Source organism: Staurois parvus, unplaced genomic scaffold (genome assembly GCF_062004578.1).
Source record: "Staurois parvus isolate SC_StPar_1 unplaced genomic scaffold, SC_StPar_1.0 ptg000669l, whole genome shotgun sequence".
In the NCBI taxonomy this organism is placed as follows: domain Eukaryota; kingdom Metazoa; phylum Chordata; class Amphibia; order Anura; family Ranidae; genus Staurois; species Staurois parvus.
In genome coordinates this window covers 1,104,938-1,128,971 of record NW_028318465.1, presented here as the reverse complement: position 1 = coordinate 1,128,971, position 24,034 = coordinate 1,104,938, and the positions used below count along the sequence as shown (strand labels likewise).

General features: G+C 39.8%; 1 protein-coding gene across 2 annotated transcripts in view; it reads right to left on the bottom strand.

Annotated features, from left to right (window-relative positions):
* Window positions 1-2,795: 2,795 nt before the first annotated feature.
* Window positions 2,796-24,034, bottom strand: part of DIP2B (DIP2 acetate--CoA ligase B (putative)) — a 295,019-nt gene continuing 273,780 nt past the window's right edge. For both annotated transcript variants that reach the window (XM_089652038.1, XM_089652039.1), the window contains exons 34-38: window positions 21,045-21,102; window positions 17,494-17,568; window positions 16,330-16,504; window positions 14,512-14,635; window positions 2,796-13,100 (exon numbers count right to left, since the gene is read on the bottom strand). In XM_089652038.1, the coding sequence (XP_089508164.1) occupies window positions 12,848-13,100; window positions 14,512-14,635; window positions 16,330-16,504; window positions 17,494-17,568; window positions 21,045-21,102 (685 nt within the window). In that variant the 3' untranslated portion in view covers window positions 2,796-12,847. The remainder of the gene's footprint in view (window positions 13,101-14,511; window positions 14,636-16,329; window positions 16,505-17,493; window positions 17,569-21,044; window positions 21,103-24,034) is intronic.

Sequence of the window (24,034 nt, the reverse complement as noted above, 5' to 3'; positions counted from 1 at the left end):
GAATCATGAAGGAACACACCAGACAGGTCAGGGGTAAAGTTGTGGAGAAGTTTAAAGCAGAGTTAGGTTATAAAAAAAAATATCCCAAGCTTTGAACATCTCATAGAGCACTGTTCAATCCATCATCCGAAAATGGAAAGAGCACAACTGCAAACCTACCAAGACATGGCTGTCCACCTAAACTTATAAATAATCAGAAATCCTCCTGCGCTATAAATGGTGAAAGACCAACCTTAAGCTGCCAACACTCCCCTGCTGATACCTAATACATTGTGAACTATATAACTAAATAGTGTGGCGCTCAAAATAAATGTATAAATAAATAAATCGATAAATGTGAAAATATAAATATGTGACTAAATAAATAAATGTGTAAATATAAATATGTGACCAATTCATATAATATAATCCATGACACCGAGGGGACACCGAGGAAGTCACGAGCAGACAGTGACGTAACGCGTAGGTTCGCGAGTCCGTAGTTTCCGGTGCGTGGTGACGCACTTCCGGCGTACGACGCCATCTTGCTGCACCTAGGAAGTCCCATTCACATGCAGTGTACCCACACATCGGTGAGGAGGGTGGACTGCGAGGAAATATGAGTGTTGCTACTCTATACTTTTTAATAAAGGAGTCATTAATACTGCACTTAGAGGGCATTCTCTTTCTTGGCTCACTGGACTGGTGAGCCATTGTTCTTCAGAGACATCTTGGATGAGTTAGAGAAACAGGAGTCTCACAAAGGGATCTAATGAAGGAGAAAAGCTGCTGACCTATTTGAAATTAGGGATCCAGGGTGATCCTGCAAGACTGCTGGCCCCTAGGGGTCACCGGGAGGAGGTGAGGAGGCAATCTAGCCACCTTTAGGAGAAGTGTTTGGCACTAATCACGAATTTTTTATCACTACACATCGCATGGTTATACTTATCACCTGATGGACTGTGTTTTTCATTGATTATCTAAAAAGTTTGAATATATGTTTTTTGCACCTGTTTTGGCACTTTAGCACTTTTTTCACTTTGTATAGGGTGCAATATTACTTGGTCACTTTATATTATATATATTTTTTATGTATAAGCATGATTTTGATTACTTATCCTAGACACTAGATTAATTGTATATGTGATCACTTGAGGTCCATATGATACACAGTTATTTATTATGCATTGATATTTATTTTATATAATTTATTTTGGAGTATTTCATGGATTATATTATATGAATTGGTCACATATTTATATTTACACGTTTATTTATTTGGTCACATATTTATATTTTCACATTTATCGATTTATTTATTTATACATTTATTTTGAGCGCCACACTATTTAGTTATATTGTCCACCTAAACTGACAGGCCAAGCAAGGAGATCATTAATCAGAGAAGCAGCCAAGAGGTCCAAGGTAACAGTAAAGGAGCTGCAGAGATCCACAGCTCAGGAGGGAGAATCTGTCCCCATGACAACTATTAGTTGTGCACTACACAAATCTGACCTTTATGGAAGAGTGACAAGAAGAAAGCCATTGTTGAATAAAAGCCATAAGAAGTCTCATTTGCAGTTTGTGAGACGCCATGTGGGGGACACAGCAAACAGGTGAAAGAAGGTGCTCTGGTCAGATGAGACCAAAATTTAACTTTTGGGGATACTTTTCTTCAGCAGGGACAGGGAAGCCAAATATAGGGAAAGCTGCAAATGACTTGAGACTGGAGTGGAGGTTCACCTTCCTGCAGGAAAACGACCCTAAACAGAGCTAGAGCTACAATAGAATGGTTCAAAGCATATTCATGTGTTAGAATGGTCCAGTCAAAGTCCACACCTAAATCCAATTGAGAATCTGTGGCAAGACTTGAAATTTGCTGTTCACAGACGCTCTCCATCCAATCTGACAGAGCTTGAGCTATATTTTGCAAAGAAGAAAGGGCAAAAATGTCCCTCTCTAGCTGTGCAAAACTGGTAGAGACATCCCCGAAAAGACTTGCAGCTGTAATTATAGCAAAAGGTGGTTCTACAAAGTATTGACAGGGGGGGGGGGGATACAAATGCATGCCACACTTTTCAGATATTTATTTGTAAAAAAAAGTTTAGAACCATTTATAATTTTCCTTCCACTTCACAACTGTGTGCCACTTTGTGTTGGTTTACCACGTGAAATCCAAATAAAATACATCTCCGTTTTTGGTTGTAAAATGACAAAATGTGGAAAATTTCAAGGGGTATGAATACTTTTTGAAGGCACTATATAACTGAAATGCCACTTTTAGATGGCGCAGTCCATTAAAAGAGACTGAAACAGAAACCACTGCCAAATAAACCACATACCATTATGCTAATTCATAAAATATATTTTGCATTTTTCTAGTTAACAAAACTGTTTTCATCCATAGTATATCCCTTCAACCACACGAAGGGTCACTGGTTTAAACCTCCCGATGACGACATTCTTGAGCATTCACACAATAGCCTTCTTTCCCCAAAAAAAAGGATACAGATGTGACTTTAAAATAGCAGAACTGTACAGTTTTAGTATATATCACTCAAATGCTAAGATCAAGGTGAAATTATCAGAAAGCACAAACTAGGAATATATACACATGACCTGTATAAAGACAAATTGACAACTGCACCTAAGCAAACATAAATGGAAATCTTTTAAGAGGCAAAGCCTGTGCTGCACAAAATCAATATACAAAAAAAGGTTCAAGTTTGCTTAAGTAAACAAGTGTTAAAACATTGCATGGGCTTTTCTGATACAATGTAATTTAAGTGATCAATAACTGAGCCCAAAATGTCAAATTCAAAACCGGAATCAGTGATATCAACTTTATTAAAAAAAACAGTTACACAGGGAAAAAAAAGTCAGTGATTGAATAACCTGGAATGTATGTCAGAAGAAAAATAGGACTATTATACTATAGTTACAATCCTGCTGCGAAAATGCACAGGCTTAGCGTAACCCATAGCAACCATGTTTCCTGTTTACTGATCATTTAAGTGGAGACAACATGTGCTTCGACATGAATTTCACAGTGACAGGTGCCCTTTGATCAAGTTAACACTCCTGATTAACCAAATCCAAACAGTTTATCTTCTATATGTCCACGGCTACATATTATGTTAATAGTTGTACGTGATTTGCTTGAATGTGGACATATGGCACACAGTCTGGGTATCTCTTCCGCTATACACATCCAAACAATCAATTCCAATTTCTGGCTTTGGATTTGGCTGCGTGAAAGTGTGCCAAATACACTAACAACTAGGATCATTTGCACACTATAGGGTGTATTTATAAAAAAAAAAAAAAATGTATTTCTATTCATCCTATTACTACATTATTTCTGTGCAATGGGGTCATAACTGAATAATATGCACTTTTCTCTCCAGGTCAAATGTTATTTCATACAGAATAGATTGAATTGGGGTAACACAGCATTTTGGCCACCAAATCACTTTTGTGTATGAACAACATTTGACCTAGAGAGAAAATAGCCTAATAGCAGTCAATTTGGTCCCGAGAACAAATGTTCATGCCCTTTAACAATGCAAACGGCTCTGCAAATTTTTTTTTAAAACAAAACACCCCTAATGGTTTGTGGATATTCTACACCAGAAGTATGCTTTATGTATGCCCCGTATACAAGCACTGTTACCATTAATTTGTGAACAGTTGTAAAATTTGATAAAGTACACAATTTATATGGCAATGATAAATAAAACGTAAAACAAAACAATTGTAAAAAATATTAAAACTGTTTCACTCTTCAGTATTTTTTGTTTCATAGTTAAGAGATTTTTGTTTTACCTTTAGGTTACTTAACAAATAAATAAAAAAAGAAAAAAACACTTTGTACAAAATTACATGAAAAGAAAAAATAAAATGATCACATGTTAAGACAAAACCAACTGCAACTTTGAGTTCAGTGTTCTATCGTCACGTGAGTTAATAAACTGCTTTGCTCTGAGGTTGGGATGTAACACCAGGTCATTTCACTACTTAGAACTTACAGTCCAGTTACATACTTGTTACAGTTTCACTAAAGGCAAAATATGCTTATTTTTATAATGCACTGAATTTGCGTGCTTTTATGTTTTATAAACTTTACAAATGTTCCTCGGCGTGATGCTTGCCAGCTGCATGTGAAGACTCAGGAGGTACTTAATAAATGCAGTTATTAGTACTAACCAGAAAATACATAAAAAAGAAGAAAAATAGAATCCAGGCATTATTTGTAGTGATTTTAACAATAAAAATAATCTATTTATTTCAAGTGACATTATTATGCATGGGCCATCATCTGTAGGTTTTCACAATGCAGTGCACTGACTTACAATTCTGGGATATGAGGAGAGAGCAGAAACGTCTTCTGCACCATCGTTTTGTCTCTTACCTAAGCAGGTATTCAATAAATATTTACAATCCTAAATTACCATATATTTTGTAAAATCTGCAATTAAATAATTATTTTGACTGCAAAATTATTGCTGAAATTGGAAACACCCACTTTATGAATAAGTGAATATCAAGAGTTGGCATATTAGTTAAAAGCAAAAATGAATTTACAGCCAGCCATGACTTTCTCTTCCTTTCTAAAAATTCCCTTGCCCTTTTTATCCTAAATATCTACAAAGCCTGAGGTCAAATTGCAGGCCTTCCCTGAAGCATCAGTTTTATGTTAGGCAATATACTTGTACAGGATGCTGTTTTAGAGCAGACCTTCTCAACATTTTTCTCCTATTGAACCCTTGAAAATCTTCAGATCTCAGAGAACCCTTGCTAAAATCAGTCTACTAGGGTCTACTGGGGTCAAAGGGAGAATGCCACTGCCTCTGCCAAGTAGCACTGGACCTGGTACTTTGCAGGCACCATCAAATGGGAGGTCCGTTAGCCACACCTTAAGGAACCCCTAGCGACCTCTGAAGAAACCCTTGGGTTCCATAGAACCCTGGTTGAGAATGGCTGATCTAGAGGGATGACTATAGTACAATGTTACATATTAACCTCTTGGCGCCGGCCGCACGGTGTCTGGGCCTTGGCACTGAGCAGCCGCACATTTGTGTGCAATTAAGAAAAACATATGTGCTGAGAGCGCGTGCCCTGCACGCTCCCAGTACACATGTTCGGTACTCACGGAAAGGTCCCGATATTTCAATCGGGACCTTTCCCGATCATGTGACCACGAATCACGGTGGTCACATGACCCTTAAACCCTACCCCACCTCCCAGTTTCTGAAACCCTTAAAGGGCCGGGAGGCACCGGTGCCAAGGGGTTAAATAACAGATCAAGCATATGATTTTGTAAATACAGACTCTCCTACTAAGCACTGTTTTAAAGTGGTTCTAAATGCAGGTTTACCCCAAAGTGGTTCCAAAAGCTGAACGCTTTTGTTACTTTCATGTATTGTATGCATGAAGGTAAAAAAAAACCCTTTTGTACCCTGCTCTCCCCAAAGCCCCCCTAATACTCACCTGAGCTGCCTCTCGATCCAGCGATCTGCACGAGAGCCTTGGCTGTCCCAGGACTCCCTCTTTTCATTGGCTGAGACCAGAGAAGAAAAGGATCGGGGGGGACCCGAGAAGAAGAGGACCAGGGCTGCTCTGTGCAAAACCACTGCACAATGCAGGTAAGTATAACATGTTTGTTATTTTTTAAAAACCTTCTGAATGCAGCTCCCCCCTCAGCCCCCTTATACTTACCTCACACCCATCTCGATCTAGTGATGTGCAAGAGAGCTGCGGCTCTCCCGGATCTCTCTCTACTCACTGGCTCACACAGCAGCACAAACCCTTGGCTACTGCCAATCACAGCCAGTGAGCCAAGGAGGAGAAAGAGAGCAGAAGGGGGGGGCGGGGGACAGGACAAGCCGCACTCTGTGTGTGAATGGACAAGACCCATTGCACAGAGCAAGTACGTATAACATAACATTTTGTTATTTTATTGATTTTTAATTACAACCTTTATAATCACTTGAGTCCTGAACATTAGCAAAAAAAAAAAGCAACTATTCTTTAAGATTGCATTAAAGCTTTATGAGTTATTAAGTTATTGAGTTGTATTAAATACAGGGATTGTGGTTACATTCACTGCAGAAGTACTCCACTTATATTATGGAAACAAGGCACCCACAAGTACATTAATTTTCACTGCTCAGTGACTGGCTGCCAATTATCACTAACTACAAGACATCTGCTGAAATTCATGTATGTCATTTTGGATCTATTGTTGTTTAATAAAAACATTGTTGACTATGTCCTTTTCTATAATCAGAATCCCAAATCCCTTTACAATAACACAAATTACAATTTAAATTATAACTAGTTTAGGCAGCAAATTGTACGCAGATGTTATTTATTGCTGTGATATACAAGTGCAGAAAACAGTAACCAACCATAGTGATTTTTTTTTATTCATCTGCTACAAATGATAAAACATAAAACAGACTAATAAATAGGAGATGGAATTTTGCCATATCAGCACTAAAATATGATGTGAGATATGAGGGGCTCCTTTCTAAATGCTGGTGTATAAACACCTCATTCAAGTGTTCAAATTAATCAAGTAGAAAACTATCTGATGCTACACCCTGTGTGCTAAAGTGCACCTGTGGCCTACATATGCACACAAGGTAACCATTTTTGTGAAATGAAATGATTTATTCCTATTTAGGTGAACTCATTCAGCTTTTTAGGAACTAAGGCTATATTATGTATTTGATAAACTATGACAATTGGTTTTTAGTGAAACACACCGAATACTAGCTGAGATCACACAAGGACCTCGCAGGCAGAGTTATGGAAACTAGAATAAATGTCAAGCTATAGCTCATTGCAACCAATCAGTTGAAACAGTAAATCTTTTGGTTGGTCTAGGCAATAACTCCTTTTATACAGCTCCACTGTATGAAACTGGAGGTGACTTTACCAGATGAGTAATGACAATTTGCCCAAAAAATATTCTATAATTAAAAAAAAAAAAATATTTGCCTTTGAGCTTGTGCAAACCATTCCATTACAAATAAACCAAGGCTGGACTTTGGACATTCAAATATGTGCATATTCCTAACAAGAAATAAATGAGTTTTAAAAAGTCCTCACTGATCTCTGAAGTTACAGCCACTGTGGAGCGATTTGTCCTTAAAGTGATATAAAAACCTCAGTGCTTTCAGCAGCTGATTTAATCACTTACTGCTTATGCAGCTTTTTCTTTTCATCCTTGCCTATGTTGCATTTTAAGCTGGTGCCATGGCCACTGCCCAGGTTTCCTTTTTCAGGGCATCTCCTTTCTCCTCCAGCATCCTACGAAGCGATGCTTGTATGCAGGTACTAAAGTTTTCTTGTTACACTCCCTGCATCAATAGAAACACATAACTGCATAGCCTAGGACAGCAAGGTACTCCCCTGCTCCTCCCTCCTCTTTCTTCCAAGCTAACAGACTGATTGGAGACTGCACTGTCCACTGTTAACTCTTTCCTGTGAAGACCGAAGTTCATGGAAGCAGCATTGAGACAGCAGGAGCCAGCAGCACTGAAAATTGTAAACTGTTAGTGTTGGGGTAAGAATTATAACAAATGATTTACTTGGGAATGTTCATGTTATTGTTCTCAATGTGTTGCGCTAAAAATACAGGGAGATTAATACAATTTAAAACTATACAATAGAAGCAATGAAGTCCTTCAAGTCAGATCCCAGCACTTTTTTTCTCCCCTTTTCCTGTGCACCATCTCTTTGTTTATCTTAGGCAGCATTCACATCTCCATGTTTCATTAAATTGTGTTTTGTTTTTTGCTTGTTTTCATGGTACACGCATAGGGCAGCCAATTCAATTGAATGGGCAGTCCTACACACGCCAAAGAAGCTCCTCCACCTTTTTGCACATTGAGTTTCGCAGGCCATGTTTGGGGTGCAATCAACAATGATTAGTACAGCAAGCATGGCACTTTTTTTGCAAGTTCATGGAATGCTTAGATTGCGAATGGAACGTTAGAGATTAAAAGGCTGGCAGGCTGTCAAGTCTTGTTGGTAAGGGAGGCCGAGCTACTAAAGAAAAACGAAAGTAAAACTAAAACCTTTGAGAATAAATTACTTGACAGTGGTTGCAGCTACACGGGTCAGTGAGGGTTTATTTTAAAATTGATTTACTGTTTGTTAGTAATATAAAAATAATTCAATGTCCCATAGCCTGGCCACAGTCCTAAGCAGTTCTTGAATACATTCAACCCATATATCCACTGTACTGTGCAGATGAAAAAAACAAAAAAAAAACAAACACTATCCTATATAATTTTTAAACACAGCAAAGCAGACAACAGTCTCTGAGAAAGAACACTGTATACAAAGACCAGAATTCCATCAGAGAGACTACGGTGGCATCACAATGCAGCAGTCACCCTTATAAATTGCATTCATACACAAAAGCTTTAATTCACAAAAGCACAACGTGATATTTTCATTACTTTGCATTACTTTCTTATTTTTAACAGCTGAAAATGGATTTCTCAGTAATTCACTAAAGGCATTACTGCATGGATCAGCTGACATGTTATGCTATTTTGTATTGATTTTTGAGGTATATTAATTGTAAAAGTAAATTTATATTATCACATTGGTTATTGCTGGCTACAGGCTACCCATAGCTTTAAAAAAAATCAATGATCTGTCTATTGAGGAAAGCAGGAGAGGGAGCTGCTTAAGCGTACGATGAAGTGACATTTTATGAGATAAAATAAAGATTCAAGAGAAAATAAGGCTTTCACCAGGTAAATGCTTGTTTCATTTTTAAAAAAAAAATCCACACCTAAGTGATATTTAAGTTTGAGAATTGCACTGCACATTTTAAAGTCTTTTTTTTTTTATTCTGAGATAAAATAATTCATCTAATCTAGTAGTGAAGCCCCCAATTTATGAAAGAAGTGTCAAAAGAATGTAAAAAATATTTTAGCAAATATAATCCCAGATCAATCATAGCCATTCACTGTTTATAGCCAATACACTATTCCAAAGACTAATTGTCCATCCTTGGAGACATCCAGAACTCTGGTCTAATTACAAAATGGGATATGGTTTTGAAACAAGCTGATGTAATCACAAAATATAGCCAATTAATATTTTTGCATTTTTCCTTATAATGGGATCAGAGCTAACATGCAGTCTGGAATTGGACACCCTTCATGTTCCATCCCCTCTTCTACAATATACCAACTGATAGCACAAATTAAGCAGGTTATTCATAGAGCTGCATTTTAAAGGTAATTGTATGTGAAGTGTGTCGATCACAAAGGTAATCATCAGCACAAACCTCAAAAGCTGGTTCTGTGGCACCTTAGGCATAGGCAGCCAAGAGGTGACTTTGGCCTCCTCCACTATTCCCTCCTCTAGTGTTCACTTACTCCCGGGAATTGCAGTATTCTTACAGCTGGATAGCCATAGATCACATGTCTTTGTACTTAATGTACTGAAAATACTGAATAATTAAACCTTCAGGCAGTTTAGTCCTGACTTGTCTGACAGTCTGGAGAAATCAATGCAACTATGGACAGACAGAGGTGGTGGGGAAAGCTGGGTATCATTTTTAGATCAGTTCTATAGTCTGCGGTATTTGATCATCTGGCACCTGGATAATTTCAGGGGTACCAGGAATTTTGCTATACTGATAACTGAAGTACTACTGTGATAAAAGAACCTTTTTGTAACTGTAAAATATAAGGAAATTACAAGGCAATGGAAAACACTTTTGTCAAATAATTTAGCAAATATTTATACAGACAAAAGTAAAACAATTTACAAGTAATAATTACTGTAATGAATACCTGCCTAAATTACAAACGGTTTAAATAATTTAGCCCCACCCCAATCCATAAAAGGCAAGCTCATTCCTAGTGGTTATGACCTAACTACATCCATATTAGGGCAAAGCCCCACCCGCTACATCATCCCAGAGTGTCCCAAGTGTGCGTGGCGGCATTTGGTTCTGACTTCTGAATAGATTTCATAATTAAGATGGAATGTGTCATCAAAGCATGTGATAAATGTCTTACCAAGATGCGCAAGGGAAAATATCTTAAGACATTTGAAAGTTCTATTGCTGTTAATATGACTGCATGCAGCATACTTCTTAATACATCTGCTTTGCTTTTAAGGTATCTGGCTTGGAACCACTTGAATGTGCGTTTAACTACAGAGCTTTGGATACTGGCAATTGTAATGAATACATTTTGGTCTATGAATGACTGCTGACAACAGAAGTTACAAGCTGTAATAACCACAGTGGAAAATAGTTTTAAATCTATATACCATATGTAAAATGGTTCTTATCTAGCACAGCATAATATACAATTACTGTGACAAACATTTCCTGACCTTCAGAAATCTATATGATATTTTAACACTGAGGCTTGTCTTCAAAGCGGTGTGTGTAGATGACAATTACTAATCGGCCCTTGCATATGCAGGTGTATTATAAGAACTGCTGAATGCTGGTTATGAAGTAAAACAATCTGAATTAAAGTAGAGATCATTCAGCCATTGCAGAGGAACTCTCGCTCTCTTACCGCAATGGGACAGAAGGCAGTAAAGACAAAGTGCATATTTTTTTTCACCTGCTGGCAATATGATTGAGGAGTTAGCAAGTTCGATAAAGACAAACTATTTGAAACATTCAGCATATATTAAACAACATATATTAGTAGGCATCAAAATACTTTGCCGTGGTTTGGTATCATTCTACTTCCATCATCTAACATTTTTAGGACTTGTGCACACAACCATCTTCTCTCCAATCTCATCTATACTCTGTTTTTGGAAAATGTTATACAGCAAATGACGCAACCATTTTTCTCTTAGTAAGAATGACTGCCAGGTTGGAAAGCGACTGAGAAAGATAGGATAAGGCAGGCCACGGATTATGAGATTTTCTTTCCTGCAATCACAGGTTGCAGGAAAGAAAATCACTCAAATCCCCCATCAACACAGTCTGTGTTAATGAAGGAATCCCTCCTGTGGAGCTATTGTGTTCTCCCAGTAGGGGCATTGTCCCTGTCCAGAGAACACAATGATTATTGCTAGAGGCTAAAGCTGCTGGCAATAATCTCATGCTAAAAATACGACATGCTGGTTGCACCCAAGTCAATCAATGGATCGACTTGGGTACTATCAGCCTGCCCATAGATGGATCGAATCTCAGCTGGTCCCTGCTGAACTGGCTGAGATTCGACCCATCTAGCTTGAGTCTTACTGTTTTTCTATTAGTTCCTCTTCCATCTAGTGAATATGCAAATAAGAAAACAAATATTCTCTTGGCGTATGCAACAGTGTAGGGCAGGAGCAAGAAAGCATTAAGGATAACTAATAGTTACAATTCAAAGTATGTTAATGACTTTTATGTACTGCCACAAACACCGACTCAGTTCTGTAATGTGATATGAGTGTGGTGTGCTTACAGACTGAAATGGATTTATCTGCCTGTTACTGTTATTTATATATGATGCATAGAATGTGGAATTTATTAGAGCACAAGAAGCAGCCGCATCATTTTATGTCCCTGAGGAGCTTACAATCTACTTTCCTGAACAATATTAGACACACAAACAGACTCTCTAGAGCCATTGTTTTCCAGAAAGCTTTTTCCATTGTGGGGGGGGGGGGGGGATCCATGCAAATTTGGGGAAAACATAAAAACTCCATGCAACAGGCATCCCCAACAGGAACTGAAACCAAATTTCCAGCACTGGCAAATACCATGTTAGGCATTTAGCTTCTGTGTTTCCATGTTTTGCTCTAGGATGCTGACTAAAACTAAGTAACCCTAATGGCATCAAAAAAGCCCACAGATGCTCTGATACATAAGCCCTTCTGGCAAATGACAGAATTTCCTAACTGTCATTGATGGCTGATCTACTACACTGTTTAAGCCTCTACCCTGTTTTTTTTTTTCAAAGACTTTTCCAAAAACAGAGAAAAGATGAGATAGGTGACAAGACAAGCTGTGCACACAAAGCTGCAGGAAAATGATAACCCTCCTAGCTGTCTTTGATCTACAGGTCCCAGCATGCACTGCCAGTCCAGGGCCTGCTGGGAACTGCAGTGGTTATACAGATGGAGGGCCATAGGTTGCATGCCTTTGTACTCAATATAGTGAAAACTTATAAAAAAAAACCCCACTAAGCTCCCCTCCCCTCCAACTGCCATAAAACAATCAACATCAACTCCATATTTGCCACAAGTGGATTTGAATGTTGATAATGTTATATTAATATTTACATATTTAAAATATAGGCAGAATTTTTTACATTTAAGACCTATCTAAATGAAAAAAAAAATATCTAAATTTTAGTCAATTTCCTTTTCTAAACTGAACACCTCCCCCGCTTAGCACTTGCATGGCTAATCAGAATGCAAGCTCTGCTGTGCTGGAGGAGTACACTCATGGCACCATTATGAAGAAGCTATTTACTACCTATTGTTAATTTAAGACAAAACAACATTACAGCTCCTAATATGAAGGATTTAAGAAAATTAAACCCTTCTGGAATTAAATAAAATATCTACTGCAGATCCACATTAAACTTGTGTATGCGGCGGGATGCCCTTTAGGGAAAGGTGGGGCACATGGCCCACTCTGCTCATACAGATAGTTCTGCAGTTTAGCTAAAAAAAAAAAAAAACGTCCAGTGATCTGCTTGTAATACTACTATAGCACAGTGTTCCCTTTCATAAAATAATGCAGACAGACCATGATTCACTAGAGGTTATGCTAAAAAGTAATACACATTATTAAACTATCGTCAAGCATTGTGAAATTTTGACAAAAATAACCTGGCATTATTTTTTTCTTCCAGTGGTTTAAGTCTCTTTACATGTTGTATGCAACATAGATTGGATCTAGCTGATCAGCTAAGAAACTGTCCCTTAGGTGCATCCGTTGTTTCTCTCCCCTGGAATTTATTGGAATGACTCCTGGGTCCACCACCACCACCACACCTACGATCAGGTAATGTTCTTCCAGCACAACGTTGGTCACCAGAGGAACCAGATCCAGAGCCTCTTGCTCAGAGCCGCAAAGCTCCACAACCACCACCAGAAGATTGGTCCATGTGAACACAGCGCTAAGGAGGAACATGCAAAGATTAAGCATTAAGCATGTTTCATTACCATTATAGTTCAAGATGAGTAAATTCTAGTACTGTACATTACACAATTTTTAGTAAGCTACATGCATTGCTGTAAATGTTAAAGTTGTTATACTCAAGATCACAACATTAGCTATGGGCGGACTAGATGATTTCTAACTGGTGGGCAATAGAGAAGGAGCCTCCTACATTGGCAGGAAACAAGTCCCCCTTTACACTGATTTTCAGTGGAGAAGAGCTCCCTTTTAATGTGTAGTCAGTAGAGAAAGTCATTGTATTGTAATGTAGGTGTACTGTATCCCTTCAGATTGTAAAGCACTGTGCAAACTATTGGTGATATAAAATTCCTGTATAACAACAGTTAATGGAGAAGGGCCGCTTTACAGCAGAGGACAGTGAGGTGCCCCATTTATACTCGATATCAGTGAGGTGCCCCATTTATACTGGAGATCAGTGAGGTGCCCCATTTATACTGGAGATCAGTGAGGTGCCCCATTTATACTGGAGATCAGTGAGGTGCCCCATTTATACTGGAGATCAGTGAGGTGCCCCATTTATACTGGAGATCAGTGAGGTGCCCCATTTATACTGGAGATCAGTGAGGTGCCCCATTTATACTGGAGATCAGTGAGGTGCCCCATTTATACCGGAGATCAGTGAGGTGCCCCATTTATACCGGAGATCAGTGAGGTGCCCCATTTATACTGGAGATCAGTGAGGTGCCCCATTTATACTGAAGATCAGTGAGGTGCCCCATTTACATTGGGAGTCAGTGTAAATACCCCCTTAGATTATTGGTCAGTGGAGAGAAAAGTGGGAGAGCGTATGGCTCCTTACAATTGTATTCAGTGGAGAAAAAAGCTCCTTTATACTTGTAGTCCATGGAGATATAAAAGCCTTGTTTGCATTTGTGGTCAGTGCGGAAGAAAACCCCCCTTACCCTGCTGGTCAGTGTCCAGCTAAATGAAGTGCACGGACAGTTTGGTAGTAGATCACTCTTCCCGAAGACTAAAGCTGGCCACACAAGTTATAATCTTATAATGCAATCTTCTTGGCATCTACTAACATTTATGCAGTGTGAGGCCTTCCTGACTGGATTTAAATTAAGCAATTTGTTTAGGCTGGTCTTGACATTACAGTTAGTAAATCTAAAGAAGACTGCACAAAGATTGTACAATTAGATTGCAACAAGTGTGGCCAGCATGAGCCCAGAGTCCAAATAATGGCTTAAGCACTTCCATTCAGGCTGGACAGGTAGGGACCGAAGAGCTATTCGGGACTCTGCCACCCACCTTCAACAGCCCCCTCCCACTCCCCCCCCCCAGGCTCCACAGCAGCTCTGTGAGACAGCCCTAGGTAAGAACGTACTCTAGGCTGGCATACACACCATTCTGCAATGCTCCGATGTGTGCGTGACACAGAGGTCTCAATATCGATAGGATGGTAGCGTAGTCCTCTTAACTCCAGTGTTTCATCCAGTGCTCCAACAACAAACAAGGCATCATGCCGTTCTGGGGAAAGGCAAGCAAGGACAGGTCAAGAAAACGTTTACAACTATAATATTTCAGTAAAAATCTAGATAAAAGGAGTACAGTTCGATATTATTTTCATTAGAATATACAGAAAGAGAAAAAAAATGTATATATTTATAAAGCGTGCCCTGTAACAGAAAAGAAGTATGGGAGCGGACTTGTTTTTACAGCTGCTTTGGGGCTGTCATCCTTATCCTTGCCACTTTGAGAGTCACTAACAGCAAGACAACTAACGTTTGCTTAAGGAGTGGTCAGCAATGACAGCTTCATTGTTTATATTGTATCAGGTCAGGACACTAGAAATGCACATGCTTGTTCCTAGTCAATGAAGGAAAGATTAGCATGACACCCTTGGAGTATGCAGGGGCTTGTCAGCTTCTGTATATCTATACTGACATTCTACTTCTTTTGAGCTTAAGGTATCAAGGACACCCCCTGGGGTATATCATCAATCCACCCTGGGCTTACAAGAAATGCAGCATAGAATGGTGCACCACCATTATGTTGCGAAGTACAGACTGCCCACTGTACAATTATGAATTACCACATTTTCCATCTATCTATATTATCAGCATCCATTTAGGACACGGACTTATCCAAAATGTTCACTGTAAAGCACACTGGTGACACCACTTAGAGAACCTAAGAAGTCCTCTAGTTCAGTGTGCTGGGGGTCGGGTGGTTCCTCTAATTATATTTTCCCACAATGCAGTTCTCAAAAGAGATCCTGAGCCCGGCACCAGTGACACAGGTCCCAAGATTTAGGAAACACTGACTAAGCACTAAAGTGAATTTGAGAAAAAAAATTGTTATGTAACACAAACATATAGGTGTCCTTTTATGAAACTGAGATCAGCGGTGATCCTGAAGATCATTGCTGACCTTAGATCATTAGTGGTTTAGGAAACATAGATGATCAGCGGAGAACATGTTCTCCGATGATCATCTCAGCACACAGACTGCCAGTATATGAAGGAGCGATGTCAGCCCTTCACTGGCGATCTGTGTTCTCCCTCCAGATTCTCCAGCCCAGAGGTGGAGAATTGGAGGAACCGCAAACGAAGCAACGGTAATATACCTCTGCTTAGTAAATTGTGTTTGACTGATCTCTTACTGTAATCTCGCGATTACAGCAGCTGTTTTCTAGCGTTCAAAGAGTTTGTAGATCGCTTCTCTCCTCATTAGGAGAAGCAATCTACACCACTTCATAAAAAGGCATTCAGAGGAGAACTATCTCCTCTGGAAATGCCAGAGAACTGAGCAGCGCTCATTTACCGCTGCATGAGAAAAGTGAAGTTTTCTCAAATGTGATTGCAAAGGTGGAAATCTACTTTAAAGCAGGCTAAATGCAGGTAAGAAGCAGTTTAGATGCACCTGTCAATGAATTCTGAATGATCTCAGAAGTATCTCAAACTGATGCCATCACAAGCCCAAGGCCCCTCAACACAGCCACTCAGTTCATTGGGTTTTGCTTACATGCTCTGTTTTCTTTCTGTAACCCTGAAGGTTACAGCTAGGTTACTGACCAAATTGGACCAAATGTGGACTATATAACTGTGCAACAGATATTGGAGTGTCATTTCCTCTTACCCAAAGGCCAGTATGAATACAGTAAATGTATGTACACTGTACAGTGATCTGTAAACAATATTCAAACAGTAAAATGACAATACCTCCACTTGCATCTGTCAGCTCTGTTCTGCGCACGAAGCCCAGGTAACCGGTTCTTGCCCAAAGTGTCTGTGTGTCGCCAAAGCTTAGCCTGGTGTTAAAATGGTCAGCCTGCAGACTCTCACTGTCATAGATCGTGTAATATCCGCTGGCTGTGTGGGGGCTGTTCACCCAGATCTGCAGAAAACAGATATGCAGTCAGCAGGCTGGAAAGAGTAATGAAGTCAGGTAGAAGCTTACTGTTGCATGGGAGAGGTAAATACTATCAGTTAGGCCCCATTCACATTTGAGTGATTTGTAGCTCAAAGCTGCAAAACGATTGAGGAGAAAAAAAATCAATTATTCTCAATGAAGATGGTTTACAACTCCACTCCAAGTCGCCTAAAGCCAAATGCCTGAATCTTAAACAAATTCCTTGGGGGTTTTTTGTCGCTCAAATCGGGCAGATATGCGCGTTTGAGCATTTTTATTTCCATAGAAATGAATAGAAACACACGATTTGCATGTGTTTGCGCGTTTTTCTGCTCAAATGAAAAAATGTAAAAAAGAAAATAGTAATACATGAATCAAAAAATTTTAAATAAATACACGAATCAAAATAATCTAAAATAAATTGATAACATATATTAATAAATACTAAATAGCCCCAAACAGAACAAAAAAAAATAATAATAATGTATTTATTTAATTTGTGTTAGGGTGTTGTTTTTATTATTATTAACAATTTATTTAAATAGTTTTTATGGGTTAGGGGGTTAAGGTTAGGAGTTAATTATTATTTAATATTATAGAGGATGCCAAAAACCTGATTTGTATCTTAGTGCAAAAAACCAGTGAACCAATCACACAAGCAGGAAATGACATTTCTGGGGACATTCCATACACAATCTGTATACAGAATTCCTCCAGGCTGCCGTATTGCATTGCATTTTACAGAAGATTACAGTTCTGCAATTGAAAAGGAAAGGTAATTTTAATAATGATTTATATTACAATATGACTTGTCGCAACTGTGTGCGCTATTTTACCAGTAATTTTTTTTTTGCAGTATTTTTTCCCATTAAAGTGGAGTAACCCTTTACGTATAGCTTGGTTTAAAGAGAGATATATAAATAATGCATTTGTATAAACAGCTAGATAAAAAGAAAAAAAAGTTGTACACTAACCTCACCAAGATGAGAATCTCCGAGGGGCCCTTTGGTCTCTGGGTTTACAATTATCACTGTAAGACCAGGCAAAATCTGGCAAGCATTAAAAAAAAATTGTATACAAGTGTTATAAATATATTACTGTTTTTGTTTTACTATTGCAATTCTGAATTACATTGATGAATAAAGATCTGAACAAAACATATATTCAATACTTATACGCATAGTTGCTTAACAATTGCAAGCCTTTTACATACTAACAATTCTACAATGCGGTAAATTCAACTGATATGTGTGATAAAACTTTTAGTGAATAAGAAAAAATATTCCAAATGCATAAATTAGCAAATGATATAGAGTAATGAAAAAACTTTAATTGATCCCATGTGCAGTAAGCCTTAGGCCCCATGCACACAAGATGTTTTTTTTCCTCCCCTGGATGCTTATGCTCTAGGGGAAGAAAAAGCAGCATTAAAAGCAAGCCTAAAGCTGTATTTTGGAATTGAGTTTAGGAACGTCAAGTGCTTGGGCATTCATTCATTCCATTGGCCAGAATATTAATTTATTCTGACCACTGAAATGAATGAATGCTATAGCATGTTTAGATGCTTTTACACTTGCTTCGGCTCATTAAGCATTTTTTTGACACTGAAACACTCCTCTCCTGAACATGCTGGCTCTGGGTTTTTTTCTGTCTCCATGTAAATACACAAAAATTTAAGCATTTTAAATACCTACTTGCAGTGTTTTTTTCTTTCCATAAACTATTTTGACTATTGACTTGCAATTTGCCTTTGAACTTGCAAAGGAAATGACACTCCAGAAAGAGTCAGTTTCCATAGCACAGTCTGCTCGCTCATTGCATGTCACAGCCCTCTCCTCTTCTGGAAGTGTCTAATTACTCTCTGTGCTGGTAAAAGCTCCTCTGCCCCTTCACTTAACCTTTCTACGTAATCATTTATGCAGTTATTACTTAGACAGCTGATAGATACACTGCTACAGGGCGGCACCTGTGCGCAGAAACACATATACATATATACAGTCATGGCCGAAATTGTTGGCACCCTTGATATTTTTCCTGAAAATCAAGTATTTCACACAAAAAAGGTATTGCATTAACACATGTTTTGCTATACACATGTTTATTCCCTTTGTATGTATTGGAACAAATATAAAACAGAGGCAGAAAAGCAAATATGACATAATGTCACACAAAACCCCAAAAATGGGCTGGACAAAAGTATTGGCACCCTTAACTTAATATTTGGTTGCACACCCTTTGGAAAACATAACTGAAATCAGTCGCTTCCTATAACCATCAATAAGCTTCTGACACCTCTCACCCGGAATTTTGGACCACTCTTCCTTTGCAAACAGCTCCAGGTCTCTCTTATTGGAAGGACACCTTTTCCCAACAGCAATTTTAAGATCTCTCCACAGGTGTTCAATGGGATTTAGATCTGGGCTCATTGCTGGCCACTTCAGAACTCTCCAGCGCTTCTTTGCCATCCATTTCTGAGTGCTTTTTGACGTATGTTTGGGGTCATTGTCCTGCTGGAAGACCCAGGATCTTGGACGCAAACCCAGCTTTCTGACACTGGGCCCTACAGTGCGACCCAAAATCCTTTGGTAATCCTCAGATTTCATGATGCCTTGCACACAGTCAAGGCACCCAGTGCCAGAGGCAGCAAAACAACCCCAAAACATCATTGAACCTCCACCATATTTTACCGTAGGTACTGTGTTTTGTTCTTTGTAGGCCTCATTCCGTTTTCGGTAAACAGTAGAATGATGTGCTTTACCGAAAAGCTCTATCTTGGTCTCATCTGTCCACAAGACGTTTTCCCAGAAGGCTTTTGGCTTACTCAAGTACATTTTGGCAAACTGTAGTCTTGCTTTTTTATGTCTCTGTGTCAGCAGTGGGGTCCTCCTGGGTCTCCTGCCATAGCGTTTCATTTCATTTAAATGTCGACGGATAGTTCGCGCTGACACTGATGCTCCCTGAGCCTGCAGGACAGCTTGAATGTCTTTGGAACATGTTTGGGGCTGCTTATCCACCATCCGGACTATTCTGCGTTGCAATCTTTCATCAATTTTCCTCATCCGTCCACGACCAGGGAGATTAGCTACAGTGCCATGGGTTGCAAACTTCTTGATAATGTTGCGCACTGTGGACAAAGGCAAATCTAGTTCTCTGGAGATGGACTTGTAACCTTGAGATTGTTGATATTTTGCCACAATTTTGGTTCTCAGGTCCTCAGACAGTTCTCGTCTCCTCTTTCTGTTGTCCATGCTTAGTGTGGCACAGACAGACACACAATGCAAAGGTTAAGTGAACGTCTCTCCTTTTTATCTGCTTTCAGGTGTGATTTCTATATTGCCCACACCTGTTACTTGCCCCAGGTGAGTTTACAGGAGCATCACATGCTTGTAACATTCTTATTTATCCGCAGTTGTGAAAGGGTGCCAATACTTTTGTCCAGCCCATTTTTGGAGGTTTGTGTGACATTATGTCGAATTTGCTTTCTTTCCTCCCTTTTTTTGTTTTGTCCCAATACACACAAAGGGAATAAACATGTGTATAGCAAAACATGTGTTAATGCAATACGTTTCGTGAGAAATACATGATTTCCTGGAGAAATATCAAGGGTGCCAACAATTTCGGCCATGACTGTATATATATATATACACACACACAAGTCATTCTGCATTTGTGGATAGGGGGCATGCGCGAGCCATGCATGCGCCCTACCCATGCTGCCATTTGCGGCCGCGGATGTCAATCAATGGGTCCCGGCAAGCAATTACCCGCTGGCACCCGGCGATTACCGAACATCTCCGATGGGGAGGAAGATTGTTTTGTTTACACACAATCTTCCACCGTCAGCTCGAGCACACTGCTCTGGATGACTGTGCACAGTACAGCCATCTCGATCAGTGTACTTACAGTGAAGAACACACCCCCCGCCCCCTAGTAAACCCCTTCCTGCCCAGTGTCATTAGTACAGTGTCAGTGCTTTTTTTTTTTTAGCGCTGATCACTGTATTTGTGTCACTGGGGTTGTCAGTGACACCAAGTTGGTCCTCCCCCCAGTGTCAGAATGTCCGCTGCAGTCCCACTAAAAGTCGCTAATCGCTGCCATTAATAGTAGGAAAAATAAATCCCATTATCTATATTTTTTTTAGCAAAGACATGTAGCAGAATACATTTTGCCCTAAATTTATGATTACATTTGATTTTTTACATTTTTGTACTGGACATGTTTAATAGCAAAAAGTCCAAAATATAGTTTTTTTTCTCAAAATGGTCGGTCTTTTTTTGCTTATAGCGCAAAAAATAAAAACCACACAGGCAATCAAATACCACCCGAAAGAAAGCTCAATTCGTGGGAAAAAAAGGACGTAAATTTCATTTGGGTGCAGCATTGTATGACCGCGCAATTGTCAGTTAAAGTAACGCAGCGCCGTAGCTCTTGGAATTACAAAAGCATAACTGAAAATGTTGGGAAAATTATGGGAAAAAAAAGGCATGCGTATGGTTATTTTAGCATTATTCTACAACAAGCTTACCTTTCCGGATTCCAGAAGGAGTAGACTCTGAGGAGATCCTCTTTCCACCAATCGTACCCTGGATACAGAAGACGACAAAGAAAGTTGTCAGTTGGTAAAAGACAAAATATTCCCCAGCAGTGGTTCTTAATTGCCTCATTCAGTTTCCAGCAAAATGTAAGATGGAGTTAGACTCCAGAATTTTTTTGGAGCCCGGAGTAGTTCTCCAGTGGGTGTGTAATGTGCTAGTCCACCTATTACTGAATTTGTACTGTTAAATGCCAGTAGACTTTCATCATTGTTTTAATACCAGCAACGTCCCACAGCAGAACCAGGTTTCTAGGACATATGTTCGCTTACACTTGGCAAGGAATTGTGACATATGATTGGGTAATTTTTAAAAATCTATTCCAAGAATTTTTTTCATTCTTATAACCTGTTTTTCACCCATATTTTGAACAGGAACAGAGGAGGCTTTCAAACGTTCAGTGTTCACACCATAGATCCTTAAGGAACTTCATGAAAAAAATTTTTTGCATTGGCATTTGCCATTTCTGGCAGAGCACTGAACAGCTTATTGGTGCACTGCTGCACACCGTAGCACTGTGCTGTAACACACGTCTGTCTGCAAGGTGCAATTAGTCTATCAGAACAGCCTGGCATTCTCTCATGACAGAAATGTCTGGGAGACTGCTGTATGTGCAGACACACTTAGATGCCTGATCTTCATACTTGCAGCAGTTTAGCACACTTTTCTAAAGGGACGAAGTTTAACGCCTGAAATTCCATGAATGGGTGTCTACACCCCTTCACCCAACATCCTTTGCCGTGCTCTGGAGACTTTGAGCAATATAAATCTGCCCTTCAAAAATACAACTCCTGTCTCCGCACTGCCAAACAGACCTATTTAATCACTCTCAGTAACACCCTCTCACACAATCCCCGTCAACTCTTTTGTACCTTTAACTCTCAACTTCATCCTTCTTTACCTCCACCCACTAAGTCACTCACTGCCCAGGATCACTTCAAAAATAAAATTGATACAATTCGTGACGAGATCTCCACTTTACAGATATCTCCCTCACATTACACTCCATTGTCCACCCGCACAATCTATACTTCCCTTGTTTAACCCAGCTACTATAGAGCCCACCTAACCATCTGCCCCCTGTTCCCTCGCTAATACTACGGTCACCCTGGCTCTATCCTTCACTCTTTAACTCATATCTTTAATCTCTCCCTTTCTACTGGCATCTTCCCCAACTCTCTAGAACATGCGCTAGTCACCTTCATGCTTAAAAAGGCCTCACTGGACCCCGCTAATCTTAGCAACCTAAGACCCATCTCCTCACTCCCTTTTCATTTCCAAACTACTTGTACGTCCAGTCTACAACCAGCTGAGCTGTCACCTTATTAAGAATAACTATGATGGGAGTCACTTTGGGTGGGGGCCCATGGAACCCAGCTCACTTTGGAGAGGTGGAGAGACCCCTGTCTCAGCTCCCCACATCCCTCTTATGTGTAAATCACCCTGTGCCTGTTAGGGGTACAGGGTGATCTGTCCTAATATTGGGGTGTGGGGTTGTTGATTGTTTAATGTTATGTGGCTGCATCCCATTGTTCTATTGTTTGGCTTGGGAGCAAACTATTATGGGATGTATATGTGTTTATGTGTATTAGCTTAGTGGGGGGGGGGGGGGTATCCATCAGCCCTCCCTCCTGATGGGACTGTCTGCTGGTGTGAAGTTTGAATACCCGTGTGTCTCTTGTTACTAAATGTAGATTGCCCCGCCCTGTGTCATTATGCAGGGAAGGGGGATTGTCCCGAGTGTATATATATTGTATCTGTGTTCAAATACAGTAGTCTACCATCTGGTTTACTTCAAGACTGGTGTCGTCTAGTCTTGTATGGTCGGCTGTGGTGCCTGTTGTCGGTGTTCGGATGGGGAAGCGGTATTCTACCGTTAGTACCCAAGCGCTGTCTGGGTCGGTTTCATTACAATAACCTTCTCGATCCCCTTCAGTTTGGATTTCCCCCACAACAATTCACAGAAGCTGCTATCCTAAAAGTCACAAACGACTTGCTAACCGCTAAAACTAATAGCCACTATTCCATACTCTTACTCTTTGACCTCTCCGCTGCCTTTGACACAGTTGACCACCCCCTCCTCCTCAAAAAACTCTATTTACTTGGTCTCAGTGACTGTACGCTCTGATGGTTCAAATCTTACCCATCTCACCGCACCTTCAGTGTCACTTACAACTTTACCTCCTCCTCTCCTACTCCTCTGTTGGGGTCCCCCAAAGTTCTGTCCTTGGACATCTCCTATTCTAGATCTATACCTCTTCCTTGGGTCAGCTGATAGCTTCCCATGGTTTCCAATACCATTTCTATGCTGATGACACACAAATCTATCTCTCTACTCCTCAACTCACCCCCTCAGTTTCCTCACGTATCACCGATTTACTAACAGACACATCAGACTGGATATCACACCACTTCCTAAATCTCAATCTATCCAAAACTGAGCTCATAATATTTCCTCCCCCACGTGCCTCTTCTGATTTCTCGGTCAAGATCAATAGCACCACTATCAATCCATCCCTGCATGCCAGAGTGCTAGGGGTAACTCTGGATTCTGAACTATCCTTTCAGGCACACATCCAATCCCTGTCCAAATCATGCCGCCTCAACCTCCGCAACATCTCCAGAATACGCCCCTTTGTAACCAATGATACCACCAAGCTTCTAATTCACTTCCTGGTTATCTCTCACCTCGACTACTGCAACTTCCTCCTCAGTGGCTTACCTTTACATAGGCTATCCACTCTCCAGTCCATCATGAATACTGCATCCCAGCTCATCCACCTTACCAACCGTTCAGTGTCTGCTAGCCCTCCACCGGCTTCCACTTGCCCAACGAATAAAATTCAAAATACTAACAACTTAACTTTTGTATCACTCAACTCTTCCTCCTAAATGGTAAGCTCTAACGAGCAGGGCCCTCTGT